We start from the raw sequence: 14971 nt of genomic DNA, 5'->3' as shown, positions 1-14971 counted from the left end.
TCTTAACTTTGTGACCCTTCGTCACAGTAGCCGCCGTCACCTCGACTAAATGCCAGAGCGTTGTGCAAGAGTCAAAGACGCCGTTCCGTTTCCATCCAAACGCTGTAAACAGCATAACACAACGTTTCTCTCACATCCAAACACACAAACACCCTTACCAAAGTTTCCAAATATCTATAAGCGGCTCCTTCTGCCGGTGTCCCCCGCCAGCTGAACCGCCTCTTAAATTTCCAAGCACATGGCGAAAAGGAAGGTCAAAGTAGGCCAAAGACCTCCACCCGTAGTCATACTTTATGCCCTCTGCCCCCCCGGCGGACAGGTAATCGAAGCGAAGAGGCCCGGCTTCCTTCTCCGGGGCGAGCATCATCCACTTCCACCTCCACCGGACACGCCGGGTTTCCTTCTTGGAGGCTCCCCTTGTTGTTCAGCTTTCCACCTGGCGCCATATCGTAGTATAGCCTGGTTCCGGTTCCTGGTCTGATCTTCTTCCTTCCCCCCTACACCCCCAACCCGGAAACCCCTGGCGTATTCCATCCACTGTAGCGTGGCCCCTCGACGATGACAAGCACTTGCCGTATTATCTGTCAATCTGTATTCGTGTGTGTGAGTATCCTAGATACCTTCTTGTGTGCGTGGTATCCGCAGTCTACACATACCCGCTCTCCTCGCCCACTTACCCAAACCCCCCTGCAACATCCATACCACACCCCGGCAAACCCACGCGCATTGAGGCTTCCCTCTCGCCGTCCTAAGCCCAAGCCTTCAGGAGGCTGTGACTCCTCACTCCAAATAGTGAAGGACTCAGAAGGAGAGGGGCCAAGAAGGAACCAAAAGGAGCCAAGACAACGTTCTGGCATACAGAATACCACCCATCGTCCGTCTCCAACATCTATCATCCCCCACCCCCGTCCCCGTCGGCAGTTGACCGTGTTCCTGGACCAGGCACGGGAGGAGGAGAGACGCACGCAGGGTACGGGATATGTAGGTACGGAGCATGTCATGTATCCGCACCCAAAGAGAACCCCTCCTCACAAACGCGGTACCAACTAACTGCCTTTGCCCTGCCACTATCCATACATCCATACATCCATACCAAACCGCCCGCACATTCGCCCGTCCTTGGCTCTGGCCCAGGCCTCATCTTCTGCTAAACAGTCCGTCCGGCTATGTGTGAATAAACGACATGCCCCTCTAGGCCCCCACCGATCTTCAACCCATCGGCATCGAGGGGTCGGGGGGGGGGGTCCCCTCACAACTAACACTACCCCTGCCCTGTCCCTGGATCCCGCGCAGCGTCAAAGTCCAAGTTCGAGTCAACTCGCGCCGGCGGGCTGGTCTCCCTCCTCGTCTCCTAGTACTTAGTATAGTCTCCTCGTCTTCCTGCTCTTCGTCCTTCCCTCTTTGGGCAATGCCACGTCTTCAAGTCCCCGCCATCCCAGCTCTACAAGCCTGCGCATGCCCGAAAACCCCTGAACCCATCCCGCGCGCCGTTTTCCGTTGTTCCTCTCCTTCCCACCCTCCCCCTGGCACGCCCTGGCTTCACGTCCCCTATCTTGTTTTCCATGTGTTTCTGCGGCACATCTTTCTTCGTTCTTCCCACAAAGTCCCCATCGCGATTCTCAACGGTCGGGATGTGGACTTGGGAGTGTTGGTGCTAGTGGGCGTAGAGTCTTAACTAAGAAGGGTGTCAAGGGGAAGCGGGGTGTCGAGGAGTCATGGCATGGCATGGCAGTTTGAACATAGGCGATCGGGTCTTCTGTCACTCCCGAGCCTTTGACGGACAGATCACGACGGCCCCCTCCCCCCTCTATCTAATTGCCAACGGACGGCCGTGGTGTGGCTGGCGCTTCAGATCGTTTGTCACTCTCTTCGTCCATCTCGGGAGACGCAGTAATGACCGGATTCCGCACAAATATGTCTCCTCCTAGATACGTGATACGTGGTATGAAAAAGGCTGTTAGTGAATGTCATATCGCCAAGCGAATCATCACCAAAATTGCTCCTCATTCTGAAATGACCGTGTATTCCTCATTCTGCGCGGGTTAAACGAAAAATCTAACTAGTACTGGCTTTGCCCCCGAGGTTTTGTCCCAACGATAACAACCGAATTTTCCCATTTTTGGCCCGCCACCCGACCTCCAGAACGGATCATCCAAGACCGTCTTGTCCTCCTCCTCCTCCTCCCATGTGACTTTGTTGAAGTCTTACCATGAAAATGTTCCCGGCCTACTTTCGCCCTGATCCAGTCATTTGTTTTCCCAACCCTTATTCCACCTTTTCCTCCCCTTGATATCATTGGTATGTCCTCCTCGAAATTCAAAACTTCGACTGCAGGTCCAGTCGTTGGGGTCTCACTATTTAGCTATCTACGATTAAGTTGTGGAAAGAGCATGTAAGGGAAAGGGCTGGTGGGGCGGTTCAGAACTACAGAAGAAAAGAGAAAAAAACAGAAAGGACTGAACGAAAATCAGAAAAAGAAGAGAAGCAAACAAACTGAACGGAACAAAACTAGCCCCCCATTTTCCCCCAATGTCTCTTCCGTGGGTGTTGATGAAATGATGAAACTGGGCCATTATCGCAAAAAGATCCTGCACTCTGGTGTCACGTCATGTTTTGCACGTGGCGAAGAAGCGACGTGCGAAACTAACAATTGGTATCCTCCTCTTTCGGGGCATAAAGCATGGGTGGTCGTGCTCAAACGAAGACAGAACGTCGGTCAGGAAGCGAACTTGATATAGGAAAGGAAAGGAGATAGATGAATCAACCGTGGATGGTGGTAATGGTGGATATTGTGATGGTGAAAAGGTAAGGTAGTAAGATTTGCTTGGAAATCGTCATGACACATTGTCCCTTTTCTCTCTGTCATCCGGGGGAAGTAGTTTCGGAGTTTTTCTTTTTGTTTTTCTTGTCCCGTCAAAAAAAAGTCCAACACCCTTTAGCACCCTCCCAAATTTTGTCCCATCCTCCAAAGGTATCCCGTGATGCCCAAGTCTATAAGAAGGTAGGTCAGGAAAAGTTCGTTGTTTTTCGTGACGACGTTTCGGTAGTGTACCACAGGCACGCGCTGCGGCGGGGGTAAGTCTGCGTGACAAAGGAAAAGAATAACAGAAAAAAGTGGTATCAGTCGTGTGTGTTGTTTCTCTGCCATAACAAGATCAAGGAACCGCGTCAAATCATGCCAGGCATGCCTTCCATTGGGTTGATGACGTTCCTCTGCTGGGCTTGGTTCTGTACCATCTGCCCTTGGTTCATTTGAGGCATGGGCGGCGGCACCTGTTGAAGGTGTTGATGTTGTTGAACCTGATGCTGGTGCTGCTGGTGCTGGTGCTGGTGCATCTGTGCGGGCGTAGGCGTGCTGGTGACGGATGCCGATGAAGTTTGAGGCGTAATCGGAGCCTGCTGTACAATTGCGGGTGCTTGCTGTGGCTGTTGAGGCTCAACCTTTGGCTTGGCCATCTGAGATGCTGCAAGATTGCGGTTGTGATTGCTCTCACGTCGACGCTTTGGCGCATCCTTGATCTTGGGGTGGGTGTGACACTACATAACCGTTAGCCTGTTGTGAAACGATAAAAGAACATTCATGATCAATGCCGTGCAACATACCTTGTACGCGTGTCTGAACCATGTGGTACCCTTCTTCTTGCTGCTGACGAGCGCAATCCAATCGTTGCAGCTACCGCACAGGCCTTCCCATACATCTGGATTCCCATCCATTCGTCGTGTCTCTTGAGGCTCTTGGAAAGGATTACCCGTTGCGGCACTGATGCCGTGGGTGAACGACTTGTCGTACCAGAAGGCCGAGTTCTTCAAAACCAACCAACGACCCGGCTTGCAGATTCCGCACCATCCCTCGCGCTTGTTGCCGTGACCTCTTACCCATCTGGGCGTGTACAAGTCACCCTCGAACCGCAACTCTTGCTCGTGGGGAACAAGATCGGGATCAGAGGGGTTCATGTCCTCAGGAGGCGGTGGGATCTGCTCCTCGTGAAGTGAAGCGTACAAATCGGGCGGGTCGGACAAATCCGTGTAGTGGCTGTGAAGTGAATGGGGATCGGCGTTGCTCTGGAGCATGCGGAAGAGGCCATGGGACAGAAGCGGCGGCGGGGCCTCGAAGTGATGAGCATCGGGGTGGAAGCCATTGGAGGGCAATTGCGACGGCAAGAGCATACTATTCATACTGTTTCTCTGGTACTGCGGCGGGGCGGCCATCATGAACGGATGCTGCTGGGCGGCCTGGAGATTGGTGAAGTTCAATGGGACCTGCTGGTGCTGGATCGTCGGCGATGAGTGTCTCGAAGACATGCGCTGGTGGGCACCGAATGCATCGTGCCCCTGATGAAACACGAACGGTGTCTGACGTCTGTTCTGTTGAGTTCCGTACGATCCTGTCGACCATCTCTTTGTCGTTCCACGCTCGACGCTGTAGGGAGCAGATCGCATACCAGGGCGAGGCGAAGGAGAAGCCCGACCGCGGCTTTGAGTCCTAACAAGTTCAGATCGGCTCTGGGGAGTCATCCGGGGAGACGCAACCGGCGACAATTGGGTCGACGACATCAATGAGTTGCGGTTAGACGGCGGCGGGTAGTCTGAACTGAATGATGGCGCTTCTGACAGAGCAGCCGAGAAGTCTTCGTACGAAGGCATGTCCGAAAGGGCACCGGACGTGGACATGGTGAAGGATGAGCCCGACATGCGTCGCGGGTTGGGACCACAGTCGAAGTTGAACGGCTCGTTGTCTTGTTGCTGGTACCTCAAATCAAGTACAGGAATGGCCTCGTCGGTAGTGTATGCCTGGCCAATCATCTCCGTATCCAATCCATGGAACTCAAAAGTGTCTTCGCATGGCTTTTGTTGCCAGTCTGATGGAAATAATTAGCATGAGAGGTAACCTCTGTTGAGGTTGACTCACTGTTCTCCATGGTGGTGACGGGATAAAAGTCTTGTTGATGAACTGATACCGGTCGGGACATGGCATCGCTGGGAGTCTGTTGCATTGGCAGTGGCGAAGAATCCCACGATGGGAGGGTGCCGTAGTCATCGCCCATGCTGTAGGAGAATCCCTCGTGGATGGTCGCGGGCCTGGGCCTCATGCCTTGAGACGTTGGAGTTGTCCATACACCAGTGGGTGCTCCCACGCCCTCTTGTTTGATGGGCATATCATTACCGTTCATGTTGATGATGGTCGTTGTGCGAGGCGGGACGTCTCTTCTGAACTTGTTGTTAGGGTTGAAGGTGAAGGAAGGTGTGTGTATTTGTTGCCGACTAAATTGTACTTGTAAGTCATGTATGCCGGAAGCTGCAGGGACGGGATGGGGCCTACAGCTGTGCCTGACCAGAGTCCATGGTGCTTAGACAGGAACAAGGGAGCGTGCGGTTAATCAATTATCGGGTTGATGCTGAACGGGGACGGTGGGTTGTTAGCATTGATCCTCGGACGAGGGACATCAAGGGTGGCAGTTGTATCTGACGGCAGTCGGGGGGTGAGGGGGATCCACACTGCCCACGTATCGACGAGCGCGATCCGGCAGGCCGACAGAGGATGCTTCCAGGAACTTACTTGGAAGAATCTGGCGCAGTGGCCAACCTGAGCGGAGAGAGACAAATAATCTCCGGACCGGGCGAGTAATGGACGGCGACGTGAGTGGTTATGTTTGTTGGGGCCAGGGGACGCGTAGAATTTTCCTTTCCCTTCTTGGCTCCTTTCTCTTTCTGCTTCCTCTTGATCCCTTTCCGGTCTCTTTTCCTCGGGGACGGGTGGACGATGATGAGCGTTAAGGACAGCGGGTCCTCGCGATGAGGCTAGTGGTGGTGTATAGATGGAGGCGGTAGGGATTCCCGTCCTCAGCTAGACAGCGAGGTTGAGGATCTTTTGTAATAAGAGTTTGTGTTGGGTACTCTGTATTTATATAGTATGTATGTATGCGAACGATCCTCAAAGGCAGTAAAGGAGCGTGTTGAGTTTGCAATAATCGACAACCTCGTTTGGTGCTTTGATGGCTGAAGATGTGTGTGAGAGTGATGGAGCGCGCAGCTGGCCGTCCTGGTTCCTGGCGGGATGAAGAGAGCCAGCTCCCGGAGAGTAGGTATTATAGATGCGAAGAGGCAGCCCCCTCGAAAAAGGAAAAAAAGTATTATAGGTTACAAGGCTCGAAAAAAGGAGTGACTAGCAATGAGAATCAAGGGCAGTGAGGCCTTGGTGAGTGGGACGCGAAAGGAGAGCAAAGAGAAGACAGGTCGAGGGGCGGTGCAGACGGATCCTGGAGGTATAAAAGAAGTAGTGTGGAAAAAGAAGCATCATCCATGAACAGGCCAATAGGTCAGCACGGTCAGGTTCGGAACGTCGGTTGGAGCTAAGCCGGATTTCCCTGATACAAACCTCTTCCTGTCTGTGAACTTGGGGCCAGAGGCAGGTGTGCGAGAATGTGCTTGGCCTGGCTCAGCAAGAGGGCAAGAGTTACAGGGGGGTCTTATGGTGGTGGACAAGGTAACATCTGTTCGTCGATGTGGATGTGTGGGAGTAAGATGCCGATGAACCAGGGAGCGGCCTACTCCCGACTGCTTTTGGAAGACGGGGACAAGGATCAAACACGCCGACAGGGCTGTACCCAGATGATGGATGTATGCTCATAAACTATGTACATGGCACGAACTCGGGTCCGCGATGAGAGCGTGACGGGAAATATAGTTGAGTAAGAGGCAGAGAGAGGTCCGGATAGAGAGTATGAGGGAAGCAGAAGGAAAAAGGGCTGATGGTGGTGTGGAGAGTCCGAGGGACTGAGAGTAGGAGGGGGGTGGAGGACCAAGAAAACTGAGAGAAAGCTGACAGAGAGAAAGAGATATGGAGAGTGGAAGCAAAAGTGTAAGGAATAGCCCATGAACATAGCAAAGCTAGCCAGTCAGGAAGAGGGCAGCGATGGGATGGAAAGAAAGAGGGCAGACAGTAGGAAATACAATTGCCATAACGTATGGGAGGTTCACTTGCACCAAGCCATGGGCCATGGGATACTTCTCTCTCACCTAACTCTGGAGTCGGGCCTGGTTATCCATCCATCCATCCACCCATCCATCCAGTTCCATACGGATACACCTGCAAGACCTTGTCAAGACCCCCTCCCCCTTCTAGACCTTTTAGCCCCCCCCTCACCTCCTCGTCCCCTCGCCATATTGTGCAGCCCATGGCGGCGGTGCAGCTGTGGGTTTGTAGCAGAGAAATTCGTCGTGACGAAATACAGGACCAAACTTGGATCAAAGGCCATCCACTTGATCGCCCTGTATCGACGATAACCGCACTTGACGTATGAGCTAGAAGGGCCCTTTCGGTGGTCTCCGACTAGGGCAGTCAGTTATTCAGGGCTGAGAATTGGCGAGGACCCTAGCGATCCGAAGGAAATAGTTCCCGAGGAGGTGGCTTGTCTCATCCCATACACCCACATGTGGCGACATGGCCCCAGGGGCCGAGGGCAGAGGGCAGAGACTAGAGGGGAGCATCGGGGAGGAAGAAAGTGAGGCAGCGGAATGGATCACGGCTAGTAGCTTGCAGCCGGCGGCCGGTAAGTTGAACTTGCTGAATGTATGATTAGTGAGGAGTGGGCGCGGAGCCGAAACCACCTGGACTGGGCCTGATCTGGAGCGGGCCTCACAATCATCGTTGTTGGTTTCCTTCCTTAGCAGTTTCCAGTGACCACAGTATTCTCTTTTCCACCCCTTGTCCGTAAAACTCTACCCTTCTGCCCTCGTGTCTTTTTGAGCGGACAAGTTTTGCGTTGCGTTCCAACCTTTCGCAGCGGAAACCAAGGAAAAGGCAGGGTTCACGGACGAACCTCAGTCAAGTATCGGAATGATACGATACGACTTGTCTGGAGTGTCAGTACCTAGGCCGAGTACGGCACATCTGCAAGGTAAATCCGCCGCGGTACAAGGCCCAGTCCTTCATCCCGTCCCAGGCCAATGGGGCCTGGGGGCCATGGGGAGGGGCAGAGACTGTAGAGCGACTGGTGTGGAAACCTGAGATTTTACCCATGACTACCTGGGGCCAATCAAGCTCGGGTATGAAGATCATGAATGAGAGTGTTTGGCAGGAGAAGCAAGAGAATCCTGACGTCGGGCTCTTGTTTTGGCAGCGAGTGCGGTGCAGGGATCACACCTGTTCCTGTTTTGTCAAATCCCTGGTTCCCCACATGATGAACCTGGCATCCTATCCTTTTTAGCAGATCCGCTCTCGGGCTTCTTTTTTCTTGTTCGGCCGTTGTGCCAATGGCGAGAACAGGAGCGGCAGGCATAAAGCAGCACAGATGTAGGTATGTGCTCCTGGGTCGATGCGTACAGAAATGTCAGTTTTCAGATAGGCTGACGGCTCGGCGACGGAGGCAGCGGCGGCTGCGGAGACGAGAGATTGCCTTCAGTCGCAGCTTGATTTAGCTAGCTGAGCTTGAGCTAAGCTAGCTTGGCTAGCTGCAGCATGCAGAGCACACACGGCTAGAGATCGGAGAAAATGCGTGAGAGGTTGCGGCGAGTGGATGACAGTTTGTTCGTCTCTCCATATGTGGTCTGTCTGTCTACCTATCTGTCTGGTCGCGTTCCGGGAGGGCTGCAGGGGAATCAGGAGCGGAGGGTTGCCGAGAGGAGGGAGAGCCTCGGGACCATGTGGATGAGGGGGTCAGACGAAGAAGTTCCAGTCGCAGCTCCAGTTCCAGTTCCAGTTGCAGTTTCCAGGCCAGTCCATTTGTTGGTATCCTGAGGCGATTCATCGACGAAATGGAATCGTCGGGTTGTCTGCCTAGGATAGCGAGTGGATTCGAATGTTTTGGACATGGTCGAGTAAGAGGAGTCACTCGTAGTTGCTGAGCAGCAGCAGCAGCAGCAGCAGTAACTGTGAGCACGAGCCGAACATGGAGAATGTCCACGCGACAGGCATCGCGCTTCCAAAAAAGACGACACGATGCCGCACAGAAACTTTCTTGTGCCTGGGATGCAAAGGAGAGAGAGACCAGACCACGCGGATGTTACCAGACCAAAGACGCATCTCGGAAAGGGGGGAAGAGGTCATAGGCGTGCCCGTAATCAACCATTAAGGAGGGTATATGAGTGCGCCATGATGGAGCTGGGACGTCGTCAATATCGTTGACATTGTTGGTCGGCAGACATCGTCGTGGTGGTGGTGGTGGTGGTAATGTTGGTGAGGGTGGTTGCTGTTGCTGCCGTTGCTGGTGGTGGCACGGAGCAAGCACGTTTGAAGTTGACTTTGAGCTGCCCGGCGGCGCAATATGATTTGTCGCTGAGGTAAGCATCTGCAGGGGGTGAGGCTAGGGGGGCTGCGGTTGTGTGGGTTGGTCTTGGCCTTGGTTTCTTCCTGTCCCGATGTTCCGTTCCTGACCATGGTACGTACCCATCGGGCTCGTCCCCTCTCTTCTTCCTGTGCAGCGTGCCGCGTGCCTCGTCAGAATCGATGATGGATGTACCAGTGTGGATGATCGTGGTGTCGTGCTGTATGGTGCGGCGTGCCTTGCAGACTGCAGTGTTGGCACGTCTGTCTGCCTGCGAATATCCGTCCCCTCTACTCCGTAAGGAGTACTGAAATTGTTCGTCCATAGCTCGTAGGTGCCTTTTCTTCCAACCATCCTTACTTTGGTTTTTGAGTCTGAAAGTTACGAACGGATGGATGATGCGGATGATCATGATGGAAGTTCATCGTTCTCTCATGCGATCCATCTCTCAAATCGACCGGCCAAACTTTCAATTCTGTTCGGTGCCGAACACTCTCAACGTTCTCCGGTCTCGATCCCGTCTTGTCCTCCGATATGCTCCCATTGGGTCGTCTTCTCATCTTCTGGCCAGTTTTTGCCATGTCTTTGATCTCATCCGACTCTCGCCTCGTTCTCACCCCGTAGCGTCCTCTCCGTTCCGCAGCCCACTGGCCATGTCCAGGCTTTGACAGTGACACATCGCGGTAGAATGAGAACCACGGTACGCCGTACGGTAAACCCAGCTTCTGATAGTGGGACACTATCCTCTTGTACAGCGTGTCGAAATCCCACCCACTCGCTGCTGACTCGTGGTCGTGACTCGCTGAATTTGGGTCCGGTCTACTGCAAGTCCACCGGGGACGCGGGGGCTGTGCCAGGGGTTGAGCAGGGGCAGAAGCTGTCTCAGATCTGTCGCAGAACGACACACCCTTGTCTCGCTTCAGCCCCTCGACTGGGTTGACCGTTGACCGCAGTCCCTTTTCGCGAGTCTCGTCGGCTTGCAAGTTGTGCGTCTGTCATTGTCGCTCTCGTCCCCGCCGGGACGGCCTGGCTCTCGCATCTTTTGCTTTCTCCGCGTCTTTCGTATTTCCTTGGGTCGCCGGGCCTTTTCTCACTACCCTCGTGCTGCGCCAACAGCCAGCGGCAATCGATCTTACTGTAGCGCCGTGAGGAAGGCTTAAAAAAAATAAAAATAAAAATACAAAACAACGACGACGTGCCGTCTCGTCTCGTGCAGTGTCTTAAAACGAGGTTTGCCAGTATGCAGGTGCTTGATGACATTGCCAAACATCCTCGTGCGGGCAACATCTTCCACCTTTGCTCGTCGTCACCATACAAATGGTCCTCCCACATGCAGTGGCTTTAAACTTTGGGGTTCCATCGCCTGTCACCCCGTCTAAGACCGACTTGTCCAACATATGGACGCCTGCTTCGTCCCATTTGCTTCCGTCCATAGCCGGCTGGCCCTGCATCTGCCACGCCTACAGCAGCTTCTGCCGACGGCCCTCAAGCTGAAAACTATCCACTTCGCTTTCGTTTGCCGTTGTGTTGCAATCGCGAAGGTCATCACTCAGCGGTGGTACGCCCTACTTGATCCCGAATCAGATATATGCGTCGTTGTCCGTGAGGTTCGTCCCCATCTGCCGTTATTCCTCGACAACTGTCCTCTTTGAGACTCTGCTAATACTTTAGCTTTGACGGAAATCAAATCAAGAGGGACTAAAATTCAAATACGCCGCACAGATGATGGCGTTTGGGCTCTTGTATGAGACGTGAGACTTGTCCACAACTGGTCATTTCAGGACGAAACGGCTCTAGTTGACCTGCCTCAACGTGGCTCTCTGTTCCGCCTATCGTGACTTGTCCGCTTACTCAACCAATTCTTCTGGGTGCCGTAACTTAAACCTTTTCTTTCTCTTGTCGTGTATGCCTGCTGTATCCGTAGAGACAACGTCGGTTTGGCTGTTGCGCCAAGAGGGTTCACCAGGGCTGGCGATCCAACACGTCTGACTACGCGACTGGTTGCTACTCCTCCTCTACCCCTCACAGGCAACCCGGGTTGTCGTTCGTTGACGCGCCTGTTTGTGAGCCGCGCCCACCTCGTCGCCCGCAGCCTGTGATTCGCTCAATCGTCTGCTCTAGTGTGCACACGAAGTTGCCCCTATAGGCATCTACACTACCACGATGAGCTGATCTGGACCATGGCCAAAAAAGACTCAGGTTTGACAGCTATGGGTCGGGCTGAAAGCCGGCTGAAGACCAGCGTAAACGGGAAAAGGAACTTCTTGTTCCTGTAACTGAGGATCAGTGGATGAGAGACCAATCATTCAGCAACTTGAAAGCGACTTGGCGGCAACAACACGCGTCACGTTAATGCCTCTGGCCTTTGGTGCTCTATTCGTGTTGCCGGTGGAGAGTCGTTCTTCCATATAACGGAAATCCGCTATAGCTCCTACAACCATGGATGTCCTTGATAGAACCCATAATACCCTCGCCTAAGACGGTCGCCAGCTCCCGCCATCGCTATCCAGATTGCGGGCGCGACTTGACGCCCGGGGACCGCCATCCGGCACGGATTGTACACGCGTAAAGTGGCTCCCACCATCCATCATTCGTCGCTAGCAAGAAGACCGTGTGCTGTTAAAGCTTGTTGAGCGAATCCGTTGGCGACAGTCTGCCCGCCGTGAATATTGACGTGACGCTAACGACGCACATCGCTTGTCCGTCAAAAACTCTGTCGTAGGGCTCTGTGTGTTGTACAGCTTAGTGAAACTTAGCGTTGTCTTCCTCAGTTGGGCAACGGTCGCGGACATCTATCGTGACGCCGTCATACGCCACAGAGCAAATCGACAAACGACACTCCCGTTAGATCAGATGTGCGAATCTGAGAGCAATCACATACGAGGCCGTCTTTGACGATTTCGTCTGTGCGAAGATGCAACGTCTCGCGCCGGTGGCCTCCCAGAACCCCCAGTATCCGCCGGTCAGCTTCTACCGAGTCTTCGATGAGTTGTTCTGTGGATCCTCCGGACTGGCCGCCGACAAGGAGTGGCTGTCTTGCTTGCATAACAACCTCGGACGTTTTGGGAAATTACGCCAACTCTCCAGCCGTGGCCGCTGTCTATAGCTCGGCTCTTATGGAGATCATAGACCAATGATGACGCGACTTTACCCCGCCATCGATTGCTTGTCGACTGGTCTCGATACTGGGTACTAGACATCAGGCGGATCATTGGGGGAGGCTGACAAGATCACATCTGCAGCCGCAAGGGGAAAAGGGGCGGCGAACAGGGTAGCGATGAACTCTTTCCAGTACGCTATGTTAGTCGGCGTTTTATCAGTCTTATCGATGTGTTTGATGTTTACCATAGCCAGAACGAGTCCAGCTCTCTGACGGGACGGCTAGGAAATGACGGGCTCGACAAGGTAGGAATTCGGCCGACGTTAGTGTAAGTTTAGCAATCACGACGGCAACGACGGAAATAGAATGTTGGAAGTGACATAGACTGCGTTGGTCTTCGATTTTCGACGCGCTGTTGCCACATCGTGAACCGGGTAAGTCTCGGTTTCTCCAAAAGAAAGGAAGTCAGGCAGCCTCACTAGCAGTGGTTAGGGGGACAGAGATGGAATCGCGAAGCCGAGAAACCTGCGCTAGTTAGTCTGTTGGTGCAGAATATCAGAATGGATCAACCTGGGAAAAGGTGAGTAAGGGTGAGGGGCCTAGAAAGCCAGACGCCTGATGCCCTACGGTTGGAGACTGACGACATGTCGCCAGCTGCACCTGGCCAAGATGGCGAAGAACAGCCGATGGCAAGGCTTCGGATCGATCCTCATTGAATCCACAACGATGTCCATCCGAATCTAGAGCTCAAAGTGATGGGTTTGGTATTTGATAGTGTGAAGTTGATTGATACGCTGACACGTAGAACTCGTGACTGACTATGCTAGTCTTTGTTGATTCTTCGCCAGACTTCTTGCTCGGCCGCAGCCAAACTACCACCAGCAGCTTGCGCCCATTTCTTCGCAGTGTCCCATACTCCTTCTTCCGGCTGAATTTGATAGCCCCTCTCTGCCGATGATGCTACTGCAGCTTGGTGAGCAGCTCTTTGATGGCTACTGAACTCAGACGCACTAACGTCTTGCTGGTATCCTGGAGGGTGTTCAAGACTGAGTGGAGGATCGCCTCCTAGTGGAGCAGGTCGCGGCCCAGTCATCTGAGGTCCATTAGTAGTAGACGTGGAAGATCCTCGCAACGCCGCGTGTGACACGGTTGGAGGAGGGATACCCATTTGTGGAGGGTAAGAAACAGTAGCCGTAGTGGCGGGCGTTGGGGCTGGAGGCTGGTAGGTCTGGCCTGCCTTTGGCGGAGGAGGCAGAGTCGACGTGCCTGCCACCGGCACCGGGGCAGCACCTGGTTGGGGCGGCGGAGGACTGACATCATCCGTCTTCTGAGTTGGTGTTGGACGCGGAGCAGGATATACTTGTGCGGAAGCTGTCTGGACAGGGAGAGACGGGGCGGCACCAGGCTGTGCCGGCGGGTATGGCTGCTGGCGGGTGGATGATGGTGCGGGTGCGCCGACTTGACTTTGGGATAACTCGGGGACGTTATTGTGGTCCTTGGCTTGTGGTTCCTCGGTCTGGGGAGTGGCTCCTGATGCCTTAGAGGCGTTGATCGGAGTGTCCTTGAAAATGGGAATGGCAGGCATGGCTAATGATGATGCTCTTGGCCAAGGTGTGAGAGAAGGACTGAACTGTGGGGTTTTGGCGCCTGTGAACAGTGGGAAAATGTCTAGGCTGTTGGGGGTTTTTAGTTGAATTTTGGCGAGATCGCGAGCGTTCTCGGTGAGATGTGTCTGAAGTCGGCTCGGAGTCATGAAGCAGACGTGGCACAATGTGTGGTTTCCCATCTGGCAGGCGAAACCTTACGTGACGACGTCATTGCTTGGTGGTTGGGGCGATGTCAGGTGACTCAAGGTGAGGGAGTGCCTATTACCACTTTGGTAGGTAGGTAGTCAAACGGCTGGACCTGGAAGGTAAGGTACCAATCGCCTAGACTCATTCCTGCCTTAGAAAGAGGACGGGTACAGCGCCTTGGATGGAAACAAAGTCATCATCGTGAGTGAACAAAGGAAAAGTAAACAATAGCCCACTAGGCACCTTGCACTAAAGTCGATGGAGGAAGCTGAAGTCGAAATCGGAGTCCTAGGACCTGTTGCAGCGTCGCTTACCAAGAGTCACATCCTGGCAAGAAATACAATTGCAACCCGAAAACCTTCGAGTTGAACGGCTCCCGCCAAGGCTTCCGGGAGATGCTGGTATCGAACCGCGTTGTTTGAAATCTTGATTCGGCGGAAGTCGTGTCAAGTTCATCCACTCAGTGATCGCTCATGCAAAACAGGCAACAGTTGAGCTGCAAAGCATCAAGCAACCAAACATCCAAGGCCCAGTCCGAGCAACCCAGCTCATGACCAATGGTTTGCTGCTTCTGGAGCCGCAAAATGGTCTGCTACCGGGAGGTGCTTGGACCGCCTTGAGTCGCGAATCTAAGCTTCTTTGGACGAGGGAGCGGAATCGTGTCGTTGATGACCTGACTTGACCTTAACTGTGCCCAACTGTGCACTCAATGCAACGATCCCACAAGGATCGCCTGGTGGACGCGGTGCCAATGTGGTAAACAGGACAACTTCCATCAGATACACATCGTGCCGCGCCAAGAAAAGTGTTTATGT

At 53.6% G+C, this 14971-nt stretch overlaps 2 protein-coding genes across 2 annotated transcripts; both read right to left on the bottom strand.

The window, feature by feature from the left end:
• Window positions 1-3168: 3168 nt before the first annotated feature.
• BDP55DRAFT_690221 (uncharacterized protein) lies at window positions 3169-5171 on the bottom strand (the record flags this gene model as incomplete). Its single annotated transcript, XM_060576839.1, has 3 exons — window positions 3169-3537; window positions 3604-4859; window positions 4910-5171. 3 exons carry the CDS (start codon window positions 5169-5171, stop codon window positions 3169-3171), a joined length of 1887 nt encoding a protein of 628 aa, XP_060434959.1.
• Window positions 5172-13109: 7938 nt separating this feature from the next.
• BDP55DRAFT_646496 (uncharacterized protein) lies at window positions 13110-13533 on the bottom strand (the record flags this gene model as incomplete). Its single annotated transcript, XM_060573711.1, has 1 exon — window positions 13110-13533. A coding segment is annotated over one exon (347 nt), but the record flags the coding sequence as incomplete, so codon positions are not given.
• Window positions 13534-14971: the final 1438 nt, after the last annotated feature.

Source organism: Colletotrichum godetiae, assembly GCF_030913485.1.
Source record: "Colletotrichum godetiae strain CBS 193.32 chromosome Unknown BDP55scaffold_4, whole genome shotgun sequence".
NCBI lineage: Eukaryota > Fungi > Ascomycota > Sordariomycetes > Glomerellales > Glomerellaceae > Colletotrichum > Colletotrichum godetiae.
The sequence above is the reverse complement of the archived record's forward strand: the minus strand, read 5'-3'. Positions and strand labels throughout refer to the sequence as shown.